This window comes from Alternaria arborescens, assembly GCF_004154835.1.
Source record: "Alternaria arborescens strain FERA 675 chromosome Unknown contig_2, whole genome shotgun sequence".
NCBI classification, from domain to species: Eukaryota; Fungi; Ascomycota; class Dothideomycetes; order Pleosporales; family Pleosporaceae; genus Alternaria; species Alternaria arborescens.
In genome coordinates this window covers 1343229-1362567 of record NW_021167857.1, presented here as the reverse complement: position 1 = coordinate 1362567, position 19339 = coordinate 1343229, and the positions used below count along the sequence as shown (strand labels likewise).

Sequence of the window (19339 nt, the reverse complement as noted above, 5' to 3'; positions counted from 1 at the left end):
AGGCTATTTCTTGATAAGCATCATACCTTTTGGGCTTTTGAAAGATCCTTCTGTCAACCTCCCCTTCCCGTTCTTGTCTTTCGCGAATTGTGGAATTGGTGCAGCGATGAGCGAGCCTCGCTGGATTTCCCGCCGAACCTCTAGTGAAGCCGGGCCAGCGATTCTCCAATTGCTTGCCACCGGCATATCAAGCTCCGAGGGCGTTGGGCTACTCACTACAGACTCGGTGATATCATCTTCGACACCGTGACTATCTGATTCTAAGACTGGTGTTTCGCAAGGGCGTACAATGGGGAAGTTCCAATCATACAGAGTATCACTCGATATACTTTCCTGCGGAGGGGCCTCGGTGGCGCTTATGTAGATCGGTTGATAGTTGTCTGCCATGGTTGAATCTGACGACGTATATGAAAGTGTGTCGTAGGAGGTGAGTTGTAGGTATAGTTGAAGAAAAGGCGGACATTTAAAATGTTTGTCTGCGCAAGACTTATGAGGTGAAAGTACCTATGCATTGTCGTTCATGTGCTCGCATCTGCAGCCCGTCCGTTGCGTTCTATGGCCAGGTCAATCCAGCCACATACCCAAATTATGTAAGTGAAACAATCCCAGGAAGTCCGTTAAGGAGATCTTATAAGCATCAAGAAAAGCGTGTTCAACACTAAAGCAACGGTAATATATACCAGCAAAACTTCACGAATCTATGTGGCCAGACCTGACAAATCCATGGAGTATACTCAATACCTCAAGCTTGAATCATGAAGCCGAGTCAGAGTTCTGGCATCGAATTATGACAGGGGATCAATACGAGGCAAACACCATAAACAGACCGTGACTAGAGGCGATCGGGATATAGCTGGTCTTACATAAGGCTACTATTTGTCGCTCTTGCGAGAATAACGATGCTCGAAGCTCACTTCCGACTGTTTACTGTTCGGGAAGTTCGGAAAATGCTGCGTTGGAATACGCTAGTACGTAAATTACTTAGAGAGGCTTCCCTTTGGCACCTCAAAGACCAAAGCGTTATGTGTAAGAACAACAAAGATCACACATCTATCAAAACAGAAAGAGCGCCTTTGTTGTTCGACGCCGATGCAGGCTCTTTGTTAGCAAAGCAGTGCAATATTGCAGTGATCAAGAAGACATTTGATATGACCATTTTGCAAGCAGTCCTGTCAAGACAAGATGGCAACTTGCGCACCGCAAGATTGGTTGCCGGAGGGTGGACACGATCCGAAAAATTTGTTTTCTTCAAGAGAGTCTCGTCTAGTACGTGTAAACGACGGTGAAAAAGTCGTACCAGCCATTATTGTCTCACAAGACTTGGAGGATAACGTCCACAAAGCGATCGTCGCAGAACGCCAGTACAAGTACCTATGGATGGAAATCAATGAAACGGCAAAAGAAACTAAGAAAAAGAAGGCAAGTGGGTGGAAAGATGTCGAAAGACTAGATGAGGAGCTCGCGAAGCTGGATGAGACGATGCAGATATCGTCGCATCTACCCGTTGCTCAGCAAAGTGAGGAGCGAAGAGCTCTAGCAAGCCGAGTGTATCTTGCGCGAGAAAACCTCAATCATATATTCGAGGATGAATCCTACCTTTGGATAGCCTGTAACGTGGCGGAGCAAGAATGCAGAGATGCATGGGAAGATGTAGGTGCGTTGTTGCTTCGTGCTTGGCAGCGAGCAAATCTAATACGTAGTAATGCGGTCGACGAGACAAGGCTTCCCAAAGGACAGGAACGAGGTACCACGCGACAGTTCGAAACTGAACAGCCAATTGGGAACTTACGTTTTGAGAAAGAGAACGTAAAAGATTGTGCAGACGCTTTGCGTGAGGCACGTACCATATTTGAGCATATGTGCCATCACTACTCAGCTTGGGCGCCCTGGGACGACGGTGTTCCTCCAGAGTTCAGGGACGAGGTTGTTAAGTCAGCCTTCCTAGCCATGTTACAAGATGAAAAATTGAGGCTTGCAGACGCCAGAATTGATTACCATTGCGCACTGGCTCGAGCCCGGCGTGAGGAAATTCCCGATGCTGAGCTTGATCGTGACGTCGGCCCAGAATTGCAAAGCAACAGCACGCACCTCCTTGACGAGGACAATGCGAAAGATATGCAACAAGTACATATTAATGCGCTAGAGGTTTGGAGACGACAGAATCCGAACTGCGCACCCTCTGAATCACTATTATATTCAGTCGAAAAAGGAGGAGATAAAGAAGCTATACAACCGTGGGAGAGCAGAAGTCGGGTATGGACTGATCTTCATGTACAACAAGGAAATGTATCCGGCAGTAGAGAACGACGCCATTCGATGCCCGAAAACAGAGCCATGAGCAGGAATGGCAAAAGGTGCAAGGGTTGCAAGAAACTACACTCTGGGGATGGCTCAAAAGTCCCTGATCTTCCCATCGAAAATGGAATGCTAAAAACCCCAAGAAACCGAGCTTATTTGAAGACCCGACGACCTAGAAGAGCGGGGGTCGTGCAGTCTAGTAGGCATGGCAAAGCGTTCAAGATCATGCGACGTCCTATAGCTGATTTCTTCAAGAAGCCAACGAGGGTTTCATAGCAAACTGGTATTGCTGTATTTCTATGATTCGAGCTTCAAGAGAAAGCTTTTGATGATGTGTGAGTACTTTTACGGCACTTACCAGACGTGATGAGTGCTTGTCATAGACCTGCAGCGCAAGCATTGTCACGAGCATGGCAACAAAAGGTTCCGCAAACTAGCAATCGTCTTAGCTAGATATATAAGCACACATCGCGGATGTGAACTTACGCTTGTGCATTCACTGAAGCTGGGAGCTCAGAGTACGGCGGCTCCGGTAGCCACGGGGTCTCCATAGGCTAATGAAGCTCTACGTTCACTACGTGCCTTCGTTCCAGCACGATGGTTGCTCAGCACAATGAGTGCCTGGAGACTGAAGCCCTTTCTCCCTGCATGTATATATCACAACATCATTCAACATATGCGACCTTCAATCACCAATTCTACCTTCTCATTCAACCAGTTCAACCATTTTATATAGTGGCAATGAATCCAGGCGCCTTTCTCACGGATCTGGAACTTCCTGCTCAACCACTCTATCTCGGTCGCCCTCGTTCTGCCTCCGACCCTGTGTTCTCGACATCTCTGGTCCACGGGAAAAACTACATCAACAGAAACACAGGCAAGCGCGAATACGGCGGTCCAAATTTCGAGACGCTTGCCAAGCAAAAGGGTAAGGAATGGTACTCCTACATGTACAATAACGCGAACGAGGATATGCTTGTCTGGGAGGGTACATTCGCCGATATCCACGCAAGTCCAGAAACGGTTTCCTCGGCAGATGGATACACTCTTGTCAGCAGCTACAGCTTCATGGATAAAGAGAAGACCACGATTTCTGTACCTGGATCTCCCCCAGTGTTCAAAAGATTAAGGGCAGAAGATTTTCCACTTTGTGTCGCGCCTGATACTGGCTATCATTTCATGAACGAGCACGCGGAACGTGCTCCAATATACCAGTACGAACCCGCCTTCCAAGCCATGGCTTTGATGAACCCTTATACTCGCTTGAACGACGTGGATATTGTGATTAACCGCACCACAATACTTAACTTGATCAAGTTTTTGAAGGGAACTTCTTTCCAAGAGTTTCATCTCCATCTTGACTTCGAAAAGAATACCCTCTTCATCGGCAGACAGGTGCGCAACGCGAAAGTTAGATCGACGCGTAACTCATACGGTCGGAATTTTGAGGCTGCGCTCACCGAATCCGGGATCAACGATGCGACGACTCATCACCGAATGCTAAAGTACAAGTTTGGCTCTCTAACTTTAGTCGTACGTCATGAGGCTGATGCATACGATCCGACTATTGTAACGCCACGAGACCCTGATGTGCTGCCGACTGTCCACCCCAGCTTTGATCCAGGCGACTACAACGCCGAGACCATTCAATGCGATGAGTCTCAGGGCACGATAGTCATTCCTCAAGGCAAAATTGTTCCACAGCACCATATCATGGAGCTAAAAAGCAATACTAGCTCTCTGCCCCTCGATCAAATGTGGCTCGGTCGAACACCCACCTGCTGCCTGGGTGGGAAGCACAACGCGGCCTTTGATGGGACCTACAAGCGAAGAGACATTCGAATAAAGGGTGTCACTCAGAAAGGCGACCACAAAGACAATTACAAGGGTTTTGAGAGTTGGGAAGCAGATAACCAGGAGGTGCTTCAGAAGCTTGTAACGCTGTTGCAATTGTTGCGGAAGACGGTCGACGAGAAGACCGAACAGCGGTCGGCAGTCTTGGTGGCAATGAGCGGTGACGACATGAAAATATACCAGACGAAGAAGCGGATCGGGGCGCTGCCGAAAGAGATTGTTGATCATTTTTGGGACTAAGGATGTGCTTGTTCGGATAAGGAGCTTCCTCCGACAAAAGCAATATTGGAAAGGGCGTGGATATCCAGGTAACTCTCATATATCAGAATATAGTAGTATCAGTAGTTGTGATCATAATGGCACCTAAGGGTAAGCAAATTTGTTTGATTCTATCATCACCAACTTGAACGTCTATGTGCAAATCAACTAACTATGACCAAACTGTTGAATGTTTCCTTCAATGATACGTATGGTGCGAAAGCTTCCTGGCGAATGTTATCTCCAACAAAGGTAATCGCATGTAAAACAATCGAGCTGTAAGATATTTCTCAAGATGATACAAGTTGTCCGCACCCAATTAGTGGAAATTGCAGCTTACCACTCATCTTAACGACATCCTGCAAGACGCATAGCCTACCCAACGACTACCAATGATCACTGGACCCGCTAGAGCTACTTCCATCATCAGGGGTCAAATCAGGCTGGCAATCTCGACATTCACAGTAAGGCATGTGACGACCGCGAGTGTGGCTGCTGTACCTATCGTGGAAGCGACCGTTATCACGAGCATCGCGGCTACGCCCTGACTGTTGGTAACCTGCGTCGTAATCTCGGTCATTCTCTTCATCGTCGCCGTGATCGTAGTAATTATCGTAACCGTCGTCGCTGTATCCGTCATCATCATACCTCTCGTTATCGTAATTGTCCCGGTCGTCGCTTGATCCACTATAGTGAACGTTTTGCTGCCCAGGACCGCAGTTGATGTGAATGTTATGACCCTCGCCATTGATGATGACAGGACGTTCTACTTGGGCGTTGCGCAGACTCTCATGTGTGCGAGGCGGAGTATCTGCATTGTTGTCACGGTGTGGCTCGGAAGGAGTTCTCATCCAACGTTCAGGCGGTAGAGAATGAGAACGCTCGCCGTATCTATCTAGCGCGTGCATGGTACCACGCTGTACGAATGAGGTTCTTGCGGGAGGAATGCCGTCTGCTGCGTCACGCATACGTTGACCTTCTTCGACGTACGACCGCAAACCGGACGATAGCCAGTCGTCAATCTCATTGTTTGCTTCGTCTTGGTTTGGACAGTGGTCTAAGAGCATGGTTGCAGGAGTACCCGGTACTGATCTTGTTAGAGGTGCACTCTTTGATAGCGCAGCACGAAACTTGGCGGCTTTATTACGTATTTTGAGAAGTTTGCTTCCGCGCATAACATTAATGTTGAGACTGAGTTGCGGACTGAACCTTCAGTGGAGAGGGGTAACTGGAACGAAACAGCTTTTTGACTTAGCAAGAGATTTGCGGAGTGTGCAGATGACTGCGACGCGAGAAAACATGCCATTCACTAGGAGCAGGTGACTTACATTGGTTTCTCTATACTAGTTTAGAATTACCAATGCGTGCGGCTGTCCATCAATGACTCACTTGTGTCCATGCTGATCCAAGTGTCGCGGTTGAGGAATAACCAACCAATTTCCTTGCATCCACCACTTGACTATCGATTGGTAGATATCTGTCTGGTAGATTCATCTGTGGCGTCAATCTACATGGTTCTCGCTTTGTGGACAATGTTTTTAGTCTAGGCAATATCTGCGCTCGTTGATGCATGCGTACCATCGAACAGTGCTTTGTATGAATGAGACAATGATAGAGTCTCACATCAAACTCGCGAGGCCTTCACAATAAATACTGTTAACACAATTCGAGTCTAACACTAGAATCATCGCAGGTTAGGCCAACGCGAAAAGACCGTACCCTGGGAAGACTATAATGTGGCATCCCAGTACATCAGTCTCGGCATTCATGATATTTCCCGTTAGTATACCTTGATTTCAAGAGCGGCACCGCCGGTTCTTTCATCTATCCGGTGGGCCCTTTTTCCGATTGGAGCCCTCCGCAGCCTATCGACGATGCCTCAGTGGCCATGCGAAGTATGTCGCTGGCTCAACGAAGAAAACGCAGACTCATGTACGCAATGCGATCGGTCGACGCGTGAAGGCGATCCCGGTAAGTCTTTTCTTGTTGTTCATTACTTCATCGCTCGAGTACATATTGAACATCTGCTAATACCACCTGGCAGGAATGACAGAAGGCGAATCGAGTTCGGAAGATGAACAACCTGAAACACCAGCAAAAGACGAAATAGACCAGGAATATGAATTGCCAGATGAGGAAGGAGGGGAAGAAGATAACGAAGAGAATAATGCCGAATACGACAGGGAGAGCGGGGCGGAAGAACGCTGACGAAGTTGGGACTTTCATAGGCGGAAGAAATCTGATACGGGATACCCGAAAAGGCGGTACAGATTAGCGATCATGCAAAATACGACTTTGTTAAATCCCATGAGAACCGACGAGCAGCCACACAGTCCTTTTTTGCCGAAGTCATGTTCTGGTTGCTTCTAGCCACCGGCTCGCCTCGAGGCACCGGCTCGCTTCGCAGATGGTAAAAAACACACGAGATGCTCGGGCAGAAGATCTGGATAGGCGGTGGCTGAGATTGGACAGCAAGTGTTAGCGTAAAAGAACAAGTCGTATTCTCCGTCAAAGCGTTAGTAGGTATAATTTCCCTAGTGCAATCGTTCTTCTTTTGCAACCACCCCACAGCTCGGTAAACTCGTGCAAGATTTTACAACAACCCCCAGGCCAGGACAGCAGCCAACAACCCACTTCCCATAACCGGACTGAGCCTGCTTGCCGCACCAGTTGGTGTAGCCGACGCTTCTGACGATCCGTTGGTCGTCTCAGTCGCAGCGTTCTCGATAGCGACACCTGAAACCCCTGTTCCGTTCTGGCATTGATCGTCCGAGAGCAATTCCGCTGTGGAGTTGAACATGATGTCTGCGCACTACGAATCGTTAGCCTCGCCCACTTCTATTCAACCTCACGCCGACCGCTCCCATATCTCTTCTACATCCTTCGCCGCCAAACACTCAATACTCACATTGTAAAGCGCACTTCCGCTGTGGCCTAGCTGAATGACCTGTACGGTAGCCATCAATCCATTGATCCTCTCGTCATCCAAGCCCGAGTAGCCCGCCGCCTTGAATCCTTCCTCCAGATTTGCCCGTCCAGTCTCTTTCATGCAGAACACGCCTGCACCGGTTTGGTTGAACATTTCCAGAAGCGTGATGTTGAAGTTTGTGGCATTGGAACCGAGGGCTAGGTTAACGGCTGTGAGGGCGGATGGGTGGCTGCCGTTTATTATGGTCGAACCGCCACTGGGGGGCCAGAGAGTGCCTATAGTTGATTAGTTGGTGAAGTTCAGTGGCTTGATTGGATCGGCTGATGGGATGCTGGGGGGGAAAGAGGGGGAGTCGTACGGGTTGCCATGTCAGTCGTCTCATTGACGTTGGCACAGGGATATATCCATTGGCTGGCTGGTTCTTCAAAGGAACTGCCGCGCCAGGTGGGTGCGAGGAGGCGGAAGTGAGCGTTTGCGCCTGCGGCGAGCGCAGCGACTGCGAGGAAAGATTTGGCCAACATGATTGGAGGTTGGTATCACGATGTGGAAGGAGGTATGACGAGTTGGAGGAATGGAGGAGATGTGAGAGGAGAGAAAAGGTGTGTTTACCCAACAAGCGTGCAACAACTGACATGCAGTTGCCGTACCCTTTATACACACTCACCCAACGAACCTTCCTCTATCCACCGTCTCTTTAGCCGCATTGCCGTCGTCTTAGCGGAAGAAAGTCGCCAGCATTCCGCTGCCAAGCAAACACCATGGTCTTTTCCACTCGTCTATCCGCAACCACAGCATTGGGAAAGCGAAGAAACGCATATGGTGAACCAATGAAGGCTTGTTCTCAATGTTCAAGAGTCTAGAATCGGTGTGCTTGTGGGTTCAGTGGTAGTTGTGGCGCGAGCTATAGCTGCGACCCTGCATGCCGACCCCAGAATAATGTGCTCAAATGAGCAAGTTTTCGAATTAGCGAACAGAGCCTGGTTCGCGTGCCGGCCGTCAGCATCAAGTTGAGAAGGTGGCATGAGACCACATTATGAGGCTTGGAAGAAAATCAAAACTCGAATTTGGATCAAAGTTGATCGCGACGGAGTGGATGGTTGAAGAATCAATTTGGTGTTGAGCATACTTCAAAGGGTTGTAGTTTGCCGCTAGCCCAGATGGGGTAAGATCGCATCTGGGCACTGCAGATCAACAGGAACACATCTGACAAAAGAAGGGAGATGTGAATAAACATATCTAAATTGCAATGTCTGGTATCATAAAGACTCACAAGGTCGAAAACTCCATATCCAATGCCATGACCCAAACTCCAAGAGACTAATGCTAGCTTTTGCTCAAAACATGCTACTTTTCTTCTTCTTCAGCTTCTCAGCGTTACTCTCGCTCTGTGTTCTCAGACCCCAGAAGCTCTTCTTTGCCTTTGCTACAGGCTTTGGTAGACCATTGCTGAAGAAACTGCTTTGACTTGCTGCAGGGCGATGTTGGACAGGCGTCTGCAGGTATATACCCGGTGTTTGCTGCATGCGTGGAGGCTGCGTGGGGACAGGGGCGGGACGAGGCACTGGGCTGGGTCGCTGGTTCTGCCATCCACCTTGTACAAGTGGTGCGGAGTGTCGCTGAGGCTGTGGCGATGGGCGGAGTAGGTTGGACTGGTCTCCGAACTGCTTCTTCAAGCGTTCGGTCTCCTTATCAATCTCAGCCTGCTTCCTCCGTCGCTCCTTCTCTTCGCGTTCCTTCTGCTTGCGTTCCTGCTCAAGGAATTGTATTGTCTTCCTTTCTTCCTCCTCTTCCTGCCTGCGCCGAGCTTTACGAGCAGCTTCTGCTTGGCGCTTCTGCTCGCGTGCCTCGGCCTCCACTTGCGCCTTCAATCGCGCGGTCTCGGCGTCGATCTCCCATTGTGCTCGGGGATCTAGCCTGGGACCTTCTTGACGTTGTTGCGTTGGACGCTGTGGCTGGGCGGGCCGCTGTTGTTGGACAGGTCGTTGCGGCTGGAAAGGTCGCTGTTGTTGGGAAGGAGGCTGGTTCGGGCGACCTTGGTTCGTAGCTAGCGGAGGCAACGAGGAACGCTTGGCAGTATTGTTGTTGCTGGTATACGAGGGTGGAGGTGGCTGTGCGTTCACGCCAGCACCTCCTGCAGGCTGGAGCGGGACCTTCTCGGGTGGGTATTGCGACGACGAAGGGGTGTATGCTGGTGGGGGCGGAGGCTGGGGTGTCATGACCGGCGCTGTGATGTTCGGGCCTTCTAGTGGCGACGACCCCTTCCTCGCTCGCAGTGGCGCGCTGTTCTTCCGGACGTTGGCGTTGATGTGGAATTGTTCGTTGAGGTCGCTGAAGAACAAATCGCGTATTACAGCGGCTCCGATGAGCAAGGCCACCTCCAAGCCCTTGTAATCTTCAATCTCAACGCGGTAGAGATTCGACTCCATGATGGTCAACTCCTTCAGACCAGAGAAAAGAGCGACAGCAATGTCGGGCTCTTTGCTCTTCTTGACCTTCTTGCCGGTAGGGTCGGTCGATTTGCCTGTCATGTAGCAGGTCATATCCTTGCCCAGCCTTCCCTCCTTCCGCCACGCGAAGTTGACTCTGGGTGTGTTTACATCGGCGCCCGGATCCGTCATGGTGCGGTCGAGGGCGGAATTGCTAGGCGTCCTGAAGGTGACTTGAGGTATGCTGAACTCCCAGCTCACGGTGCTGCTCCATTTCGCCGTCGAGTGCTTAACAACAACGCGCGAGTCGGGGTTGTACATCTGGATCGCGAATTCTGTGGGGTAGATGGGCTGCGGTGGGGGCGGTACGCCGCCATTCTTGCGAATCTCCTCCTGCGAGAGTGTTGGGTGCGACCATCCAGGCTTCGCAAGTACTTCGCCATATAGAACGTCGGGGTTGCGTGAGTCGAACAAGGCTACGGCGTAGGTGTTCTTCGCATCGTTGGAGGTTGGGTCGACGTGGTGGAGGGCATACTGGGCTTCGGGCTCGGAGCCGTTCTGGGTGAAGTAGAATGATTCGTGGTGCTTGAGCTTGTCGGTCGAGGCCTTGAGAAAGAAAGCTAGGGATGGTTAGTATAGCCATAGAATGACGATTGGCCGCATTAGTTGGCTACACGTACTGGGGAGATTCTCGTCTAACATTGCGTCATGTTACAACCTTCTGACCTGTACGTGTGACTGGAGTTATGGTCAGGGATCTGGAAGAGCGATGTGTTGGCAGGTCAGTAGATGTATGGCGGCGGCGTGGAGGTGGTTATGCTTGGTCGGATACGCGTCTTCCATGAGGCTGTACGGGCATCCCTGCAACTGCGCCGGGAGCCGCTGCCCAATGACGCCGATCTGCCCCGCTAATCGGCTATTCTTAGGAAAGTCAGCCTCGTGGGAACCGTTCTTCTGCTGCTCCACCCCTCGTTCTTCCCACTCGCTCGCTCGTATATCATCGCCTTCATCATCCCATCTACCATTGGAGGATTGAACATCGTGCTGCCCTTCACACCAGGCTGCTGCTGAGCAGGCTGTGGCATGTTGATGATGCTTGCGCAATGCACCACTGTACGGCGTTTCACCACGGCCCGCAGCACAGCCGACCGAAGGACGACCGCAGCCCATCCACTCCTCCAAGCTCAGCGCTATAACTAAAGTCTTTCGCTAGGCTGTTAACAATCGAGGCTTGTCAACGGCTTTTGGACTTGGCATTTTCGATTTTTATGTCTACTATGATACTCTAGCTTACGCGTCTTTTCACCAAGCGAGATGCAGGCTTCTCGCAAGGCATGCTGCATCGAGACTACCCGCTCCAAGAAACTGGAAGAACGACTTCAGGACCAGTCATTGTCCCACCCATCGGCCAAGATGCATGCATCTACAGGTTAGTTGAGCAAGGAATTACGATTATGTTGTTGTACCGGTTCTCTGATCGGAAGACCTCGTTGTACCGCTAGGTGGCCATTGCTTTGGATTGACGCGCATCCAATCGCTACCACTCTTAGTTCGCTCTGGAATGGCATCAGCACTTGGAAGCCAGGACGGTCGATCATTTCTTCACCCCAACCACCTGCATTGTACACCCCTCATTGTGGATGGTGACGACGCAGTAGGAGCAGCCACCGCACGGCCACAGTTTGCATCTCCCGCTCCTAAAAACGCAAAAGCGGAAAGACCTTCCAGAGGGCGCCTCCGTAGAAAGAGCAAGAAGAAGCAGAAGAAAGAGGAGTAGCAGTACGTCAGCAACCAAGATGTTCGCTCTCCAAGCTTCTAGGGGCAACTGCAACCTATCGGTGTGACGCAAGCTGGGACACCGCTTACCAATGCGGAAGTCTCCAGACTGAGAGGTTAGTACTGGAAGATGAATGTGAGTGATGCAGAACTTAGTTCGCTTGGAGCTGTGGGAGGCGAAAGTCCAAGAGAGACCTGTCTTTGTTCCTTTGGATGAACCCATGTGAGTATGCTTTGTGGAAGCTTTCGTATCTCTCTTTTAAGTCATGCAAATTCATGTCAAAGTTTCAATATCGTTACTTTCCATATTCTCTCTATGTCAGCTTGTGCAGTATTCTCATGTGAATGAGCTACACAGCGACGTATCACGTGGTTTCTTGTAATCATCATCATCATCATCTGTCCACGCAGGCGCATGCATCGAGCAATCGCACTGATACGACTACGAACGTGGGTAGCACAGCGTAAGGACAAAGAATGTTTGAATATCGCGTTTCATGATTCAAATTTGGATTGACGCACTTTGTGAAGACAATGGGTGTTTACAATGTCGCATTCACTTTGGAAAATCTGTAGAGCCGACGTCGCGTTGGGTATACCGAGTTTTCGTTCTAGCTCTGCGCTAGTTCTTGTTGTACCCTGGTCACTCGTCACGCCTTCCATCCACGATACCCAAACAAACTGCGTCCTCACTTGTCTAAGACAACCAAGAGACCTCACGTGTGCAAAAAGCCATCGTTCTTAGTCATGCCAGGATGCGCACCCGTGACTGACGCCCTGCCACACCAAGACGCTACCCTTGGGGAAGTGTCTCTTGCAACTAATAGTACCGCTCAAGGACCTGTCGCGAACGAAACATCTCCGCCAAAAAGCGAACCTCCCAGGACGGCCCCAGAGTCGTTCGAGCAAGATTCTACTCGATTTCAAAACCACCCAGCATCCCAATCGAAGGCTGTGGTTGCGTCTTCCAATTTCGTCTGGTATCGCAACGCCGCTGTACATACACTACCACCTAGCAATGCGGAAGAATTCCAGAAGATTTATGACCGTCAGCCCACAAATCAAGAGCTTGTCAGCAAGATCGGCAGCGCCGCAATCGGTCGCTATGTGCCGGGACCGTCATCTAACCCTCACGATATCGTTTCCAGTAAGCCATTCGCTATCCCGACCGTCCCGGAACGATGCCCAAACTATGCAGACTCTTCTTTCCAGACCAGTGACATTGCGCAATGTAACAACGCTTTATTGCGGGCAAAGGTGAAGGCATCACTTTTGGTCAACAAACAAGGTGACGCTGCTCGAGCTGCAGGGTTCAGAGTGTGGTCTGAATCAAGAGATGAGTACATCGTACATTCAGAGCAGTTGCCGATCAACGTTCAGTTCGACGCCCAAGGTAACGCAATCGGTACGAACGTTGATGGCTACTCATTGCCCAATATTTACGGTGAAGAAATCAGCACCAGCAAGGAAGCCAAAGACTATGCCTCCGGCGCTGGTATGACTTCCACCCCGCTGCCTCCGCCACTGCTACCGCTGGTTCATGATCCCGTCAACGAGGTGAGCGCTCCTCAGCGCATTCGCGCTCTCGAGCCTCACGTGCCGAACGACAAGTCTGATCCGGCACCAATCGAATGGTACGGCTATATCGAGTGCATCCCGGTACAGAATACCGTGAGAACTGATGGTGAAGAAGTTGAACAGGAAAAGCCTAGTGGTTCAAGGGTGAGCGACCAAAAAGTCGCGAGAGAGGAGCGGGGTAGATCGGGCGAAGTTGAAGAGAGGGAAGAGACCATGATGGTGATAGGCGGCGAGAGATTCGCAGATAAATACATCGTGTATGACGCAACAGCGTCGACTCATTCAAGTTCTACGACGACATTTGATGCAAACTCTGATATGAGCAAGAAGCGAAGGTTAGAGGACGAGTGGGAGATGAAGATGTCCACAAGCTCACCCAAGCGCACAAAAACTTCACCAAAACTTGCGAATTGTTTAGACCTCGCAACAAGTTCCCCTGGAGACTGCTTTGTTCGACATCAAGGCCAATCCGCTGAGAGAAACGACGCAAAAGGTTCTCATATCGACTATGGGGAGATTGGTGGAGAAGAAACACCGCACAGGGCTCATGAGGACAAAGTAGGCGCCAGAGGCGAGCAGAGTGATTCTAACCGATCAGCGCAACGTGAGTTCAGACGTCGAAGTCGCTCTCCCAGCGGCGGCCGCGTCGTTCGTTATAAATCCAGAAGCAGCGTTGAACGTCGACCTGAGGACCCGCACGAAGAGGAGCAGCAACGCCATAACGCGGCACACGAGGGAGAAGATGGCTCACCAACACATTGTGGGTATCCGAGTGAGCAGAGTCGACCAGGAGAAGGAAAAGAAAGCGGCGAACAACACAAGGCCGTGACTAGGATGGTGTCAACGTGCAAGCAGGAAGACAATCGTCGAGTACAGCGCGTGCAGCGCATCGAAGAGGAAGAGTCTGCGGAACACCAGAAACGGGAGGAATCAGAAATCCAGCGCGCACGTGCAGCCAAGAACCAACGAAAGCTGGAGATTGGAGAGAGAAAGCGAGCGCAAGCAGCAAGTCGCCAACGTCAGGAAGCAGAAGACAGAGCCCGACGCTACCGAAGCGACCACTCACGCGCCAAGAGTAAAAGAGCACGCCGGCAGACAGCGAAGCAGGACGTCGAGCCATCTGAGCCGATTGACCCATATGCAGCGGCACGACAGGCCGAGACCAAGCGAAGAGAGCTTGCATTTGCAGCGCGTGGAACTGAAGAGGCTGATAGTCGTACGCGGGAGTGGCCTCCTGCCCGTAACGACGGTCCTGGTCGACTAGACGTGGAGCGATCGAAGCCAGAAAAGAAGGTTGAAGAGAGGAAAGTGACTAAGTCGAGACCGAGCCGGACTGCGAGAGGTGAACTCGAGCGGTATGATCCGAGGAAGAGATTTAGAGGTGGCAAGTAGACACGTTGAATAAGGTTGAGGATGGCTGGAAGCTGGGATATCTCCATACACACGAATTACTTTCATGCACTGAATTCTAGGTGCCATGTCAACTCTTCCTCTAGATCACTGATCTATATTGCCATGCTGTAGTCGCCCGTTCTAGTACCTTATGGTAATGCGTCGATATACAGCAATGGAAGCATCACAACTTTACATGAGATTCTATACCTGTCAAAAGAAAACGTACACACATGAGATAGTTTCCGGAAATACGAGCAACTCAGCCTCGTTTAGCTGGATGGCGTGCAGGGGTAGTCGATTGGCTAGGGCACTTGCGAAACTGACACACGTGGCTTACCTACCTACCGACACAGCCCCGTTACCGTGGTCTCACCGTCGAACTACCCCACCAAGATTTTCGAGGACCCAGACTCTTCTGGACACCTCTCTCTATCTTGTTCGTGTCTGTCCATCATCAAGTTCGAAGAACGCACGTTAATCGCCACTACGAAATGCTTCACAACTCTTCTGTTTGTCAATTTTGCGATGAGAGACATCTGTCGCAGGCAATCGTGTGCCCAATAACATCTGCATTGCCCCACAACCATTTCATACGCGGTCAACAAGGAAACTTTCCCTTCTGCGACCAGCTTACACAGCTCCTGAGGACGTTTTTTTGTGACAAGAAAGCTGAAAACCTACTCAGAGATTTTGCACTACACCATCTTCAACTATCGCATCCCGCTCTCACCTATCTCAGAGGAACGTTGTTTTGGTTGAAGTTCAACAGGGGTAGTAATGGTTTATCGATATACTTGCTTCCAGTCCAGGCGCGCTTCGTCGATTTCAAGTCTGGCGAACACACTTATCTACCGTGCAGTCGCACAGTCGAGCCTAGCTCTGTCAACTATGATCTGTTCAACGAATACATCAAGCAGTGTCAATCTGAGCATGCGACTATGTGTGGCAGATCTATTCGTTGCGACTTCACACCAACAAGACTCATTGACTGTAAAGAGAGGGTACTTTGCTCAGCTCCCAACCGTCGATATACCTGTTTGAGTTATGTCTGGGGAGAGGAGTTTGCCAAAGACGCAGCTTCGAACAATCAGATCCTGAAGGACGTCCCAAAGACAGTATCGGACGCCATGTTTGTCACTCTGAAACTCGGTATGCGCTACTTGTGGGTTGATAGGTATTGCATCGACCAGGATAATCCGGAAGAGAAACGCAACGCCATTCGTAACATGGATTCAATCTACCGAAACGCCTTTGTCACGATCATTGCTGCTGCAGGTAACAACTCAGACTATGGGTTACCAGGAGTGAGTCGACCTCGAAAAGCAACGTCTCTTGTCAAAATTGGAGGCCATGCTTTTGTGGCAGTGCAAAACCCGTTGACGGATATCCAGACTTCGATATGGTATACGCGAGGCTGGACTTATCAAGAGATGCTGCTTTCTCGTCGTCGCCTCATCTTCACTGATTATCAAGTCTATTTCCAGTGTTCAAAACATTAGATCATGGAGAAACTAGATAGGACTTTCCAATCAACTGAACTAATCAATTTGATCACGGGAAACGCGCTGTTTCTTCCTACGCAAAGTGAAAGTCTCACTATCGATGATATATATCTTCGCTTACAGGAATATTATCCTCGGACACTACAGTACAAAACAGATAACATTAACGCCTTCGATGGGATATTCCGTGAATTGTCTGACCGCACGTCGAAGGTACACTGTGTCTCAGAGGATGGGTACAAGATCGGACTTTACATGGCGCGTCGGAATCCCCATTTTTATGGGATCCCGCTCTGGCTGCAAGATTCCGAAGTACTTTCCGATACTGAGACTACGGAACTGGGACAGCCACTCGACATTAGTGAAGACGATATGGTTTCGTTGCGCTTTGGCATCAATCTTGGATGGAAGATAATGACAGGAAGAGAGGAAGTTTCATTTACAGATCGTGAGGATTTAGTAAAGCCCAATTTTCCGTCTTGGAGTTGGGCATCAACAAAGGATTCGAACCACAGGCACAACCGGCGTCAAATGTGGTATGGTGTGCGTCCTGATGTGGTCAGCAGCGAGATTCAAGACTCGGAATTCATTGCTTCTGTCACGCATGTATCTGGAAAAAACATGAGCATGCGAGACTACACGGCTCAGGCGGACGACTATACCCTCTTCCATCCCTGGTATGTTAATGAATCCCTCAGACCCGTATTTTTATTGATGTCACTCGAACAGGATAGATGTTGTCGCCTACACATCTGATGTCCACCTGGGGAAAGCCCTCCACCGAACGTATAGGTTTTCTAGTTTACCTGGTGCTACTGTGCATCTGGATGACGACCTAAGATATACAGCTACGGAGTTAAAACTGTTATATATTGGCAAGTTTCGATACTCATTCAGCCCAGAGGTACAAAGGGCGTTATTCTTGTTGTTGGAAAAAACCGGACAACATCTATTCAAGCGCATTGGTTTTTGTGAGGCAGATGACGACGTATCTAACGAACATTTCAATGTCAAGGAAGGATTTCAAGATTCAAGGTCACGGAAGATGGGAGATCCCAAAGCAGGAGCAAAGTGGACGCGGGAAGGGTTGAGAATCGTCTGAAGAATGGATGCAAGATCGGAACGGTGGTTCTCCCGTTCATCTATATGTACCCTGTATATGTGGAAGACCTTTGACGATAGTAGCGATGGTGACTCGAATGGTGTGAGTGGTTCGTCGTCGATGGGCCATTGCCCGCATGTGAGGAATTGCCTGACTTATTCTCATCACAAGATACGTCGGACCTTGATATATGCATACGCCTACATAGCCTTCCGAGTAGCTGTCAGTCTATGTGTATCGAGCAGCGAAATCCGAAGCGGACGGTTTTGCAACACATTTGCTGCCAAAGTTGCGACCGAAAGTGTACCCGCGATGTTGGTCCGTTCAGCCCTGAGCTTTTGCTCTCCTTTCACTTGCAGTCACTTGCACTCGCGGAGCGATCCTTCCCGCTTCTCACGCAGTTGAACCGAGCTTGGGACTGTATCAGCTGTCGCACACTTGCCTTCGCATCCAGCGTCACAATAACCAACGTGACAGTCTTGCAGGACAGCACCTCGACTCTCAGATACGCTAACAACACATCACTGACGAATATTGATCGACCCACCCCATGATTTCTTCGTACAGACGAACAAGGAAATGAAAAGATCAGTCACGATCGACGACATTGACATGCCTTGCGCGCCCGTCATGACGGACCGCAAGCGCAGCTCCAAAAAGCGCGTGGTCAAAAACATGCCAATCAACAAGGCGCACGTCACCCGCCGACAGCTTTACCATCGCGGCGAGCCACATTCGGCAGTGAAATCGAAGTATTTGCAGACGAGGACACCTCGCCGTAGGGATATCGCTCCTCTTCCTCGTTCGCGCTTGGCGCAGAAACCACTGGGCCTACGTTTCACGAAAAGCAAATCGAGCTGGAGAACACTATTGCATGCATATATGCTCGAGATGTCCTATCTGAGGGATGCGGAGATGTGGAATTCGTTCGATCCAATACCATGCGCACAGTATGACGAGATGGACTGCGAATACGACACGATGGAGGACGCACCAGAAGCATCTTCAGACCACGTCGCCGTTGTACCCAGCACTACTACCACCTCCGTACCAGTGCTAGCACTTCCTCAGCCCCCCAAGCACGCGAACACGGTTGTACTCCAAGCACCCCAATTTACAGGCCTAGGTTATCTTCCATCAAAGCGTTTGGCATCCGAGACTGTCACACTACCAAAGCCAGCAGAGATGTCGAAGGATGAAGTCAACGCCAAGTCGCCCTCTATCTCCCCACCGAACCCTGCACCAGGTGTTGTACTACCACCAAATCCTGCCTCACAGCGCGAGGAAGTTGAGAAAACATCTGCAAAAGTGCAGCTTTTGGCACCAGAGGAGATCGCCAGGCCGGCTATGTCTATTCCCCCAGTGGAGGACACGAAATCCTCAGTAACTCCATCTTCGATGGTTGACACCGAGCCAGCTGTGTCATTCAATCCTTTGGAGAGTATCAAGGCAGCTGTTCCTCTTCCTTCGATGGAGAATGGTAAGCCGGCTGGATCACCGCCTCCGATGGCTGATGCCAGTGCACCGTCAAAAACATCAAGACATAATAGCAGACCGAGGGGCCGAGCCTTAGTTACCTTAGTCAAGCCAGAAGAGGCATCCAAGCAAGAAGTAGAACTAGGAATGGGTTCGTTTGCATCCTTGAACACCCAGTCTCCAGAAGCACAAATCTCGGCCTTCTCTAACACTCACTTCAAGCAGCTGTTCAGTGGGGAAATGGAGACACTACAGGCCAGCTTCTCAAAACAGGAAGACATCCAAGGATCACAGGTCATCTTCCTCTTACGTTCGCTGGAGTGGGTCATAGATAGTCATGAGGCTGGATGGTTCGAAGACGATATCGAATTGGAAGACGATGTTGCAGACTGGCGTGGGAAACTCAACATTTTGATGGCGAAATTGGAGACGCATGCGGGCCTGGATGCGAACAGCATAGTATCAAACACACGGATTCAGCTTGAGAAAGTGTTTTTGATTCTTGGCGGTGCGGAAAACATTGATTAAGAGTTCGCTTGAGGAAAGGGAAGCAAACTTGTGGACCGGGTAATTACGAGATGATACTCACCCTCCAAAGAAGGTTGAGTATTGCATCCAGAGCCGAAGACGATGTCAGTGGATTTTGAATCATCTTGAATATCAACGCGAGAGGGATACGACGTGGCTGTCAGCGCTCATACAAGATCACCCCATGGTGCTAAGAAGATATGGTAGGGCAATATCT

At 50.1% G+C, this 19339-nt stretch overlaps 8 protein-coding genes across 8 annotated transcripts; 4 read left to right on the top strand and 4 right to left on the bottom strand.

The window, feature by feature from the left end:
- Window positions 1-3: 3 nt before the first annotated feature.
- On the bottom strand, window positions 4-387 carry AA0111_g1310 (hypothetical protein; the record flags this gene model as incomplete). The annotated part of the gene is made up of 1 exon (XM_028646956.1): window positions 4-387. One exon carries the CDS (start codon window positions 385-387, stop codon window positions 4-6), a length of 384 nt encoding a protein of 127 aa, XP_028511021.1.
- A 2652-nt stretch (window positions 388-3039) lies between these two features.
- On the top strand, window positions 3040-4392 carry AA0111_g1309 (hypothetical protein; the record flags this gene model as incomplete). Its single annotated transcript, XM_028646954.1, has 1 exon — window positions 3040-4392. One exon carries the CDS (start codon window positions 3040-3042, stop codon window positions 4390-4392), a length of 1353 nt encoding a protein of 450 aa, XP_028511372.1.
- Window positions 4393-4796: 404 nt separating this feature from the next.
- AA0111_g1308 (hypothetical protein) lies at window positions 4797-5477 on the bottom strand (the record flags this gene model as incomplete). Its single annotated transcript, XM_028646953.1, has 1 exon — window positions 4797-5477. The coding sequence occupies one exon, from the start codon at window positions 5475-5477 to the stop codon at window positions 4797-4799; it is 681 nt and encodes a 226-aa protein (XP_028511371.1).
- Window positions 5478-6284: 807 nt separating this feature from the next.
- On the top strand, window positions 6285-6618 carry AA0111_g1307 (hypothetical protein; the record flags this gene model as incomplete). The annotated part of the gene is made up of 2 exons (XM_028646952.1): window positions 6285-6381; window positions 6455-6618. The coding sequence occupies 2 exons, from the start codon at window positions 6285-6287 to the stop codon at window positions 6616-6618; spliced, it is 261 nt and encodes an 86-aa protein (XP_028511368.1).
- Window positions 6619-7003: 385 nt separating this feature from the next.
- Window positions 7004-7860, bottom strand: AA0111_g1306 (hypothetical protein; the record flags this gene model as incomplete). The annotated part of the gene is made up of 3 exons (XM_028646951.1): window positions 7004-7222; window positions 7319-7614; window positions 7698-7860. 3 exons carry the CDS (start codon window positions 7858-7860, stop codon window positions 7004-7006), a joined length of 678 nt encoding a protein of 225 aa, XP_028511367.1.
- Window positions 7861-8673: 813 nt separating this feature from the next.
- Window positions 8674-10467, bottom strand: AA0111_g1305 (hypothetical protein; the record flags this gene model as incomplete). Its single annotated transcript, XM_028646950.1, has 2 exons — window positions 8674-10385; window positions 10446-10467. The coding sequence occupies 2 exons, from the start codon at window positions 10465-10467 to the stop codon at window positions 8674-8676; spliced, it is 1734 nt and encodes a 577-aa protein (XP_028511370.1).
- A 1821-nt stretch (window positions 10468-12288) lies between these two features.
- Window positions 12289-14511, top strand: AA0111_g1304 (hypothetical protein; the record flags this gene model as incomplete). Its single annotated transcript, XM_028646949.1, has 1 exon — window positions 12289-14511. The coding sequence occupies one exon, from the start codon at window positions 12289-12291 to the stop codon at window positions 14509-14511; it is 2223 nt and encodes a 740-aa protein (XP_028511369.1).
- Window positions 14512-17748: 3237 nt separating this feature from the next.
- Window positions 17749-19122, top strand: AA0111_g1303 (hypothetical protein; the record flags this gene model as incomplete). Its single annotated transcript, XM_028646948.1, has 1 exon — window positions 17749-19122. The coding sequence occupies one exon, from the start codon at window positions 17749-17751 to the stop codon at window positions 19120-19122; it is 1374 nt and encodes a 457-aa protein (XP_028511364.1).
- Window positions 19123-19339: the final 217 nt, after the last annotated feature.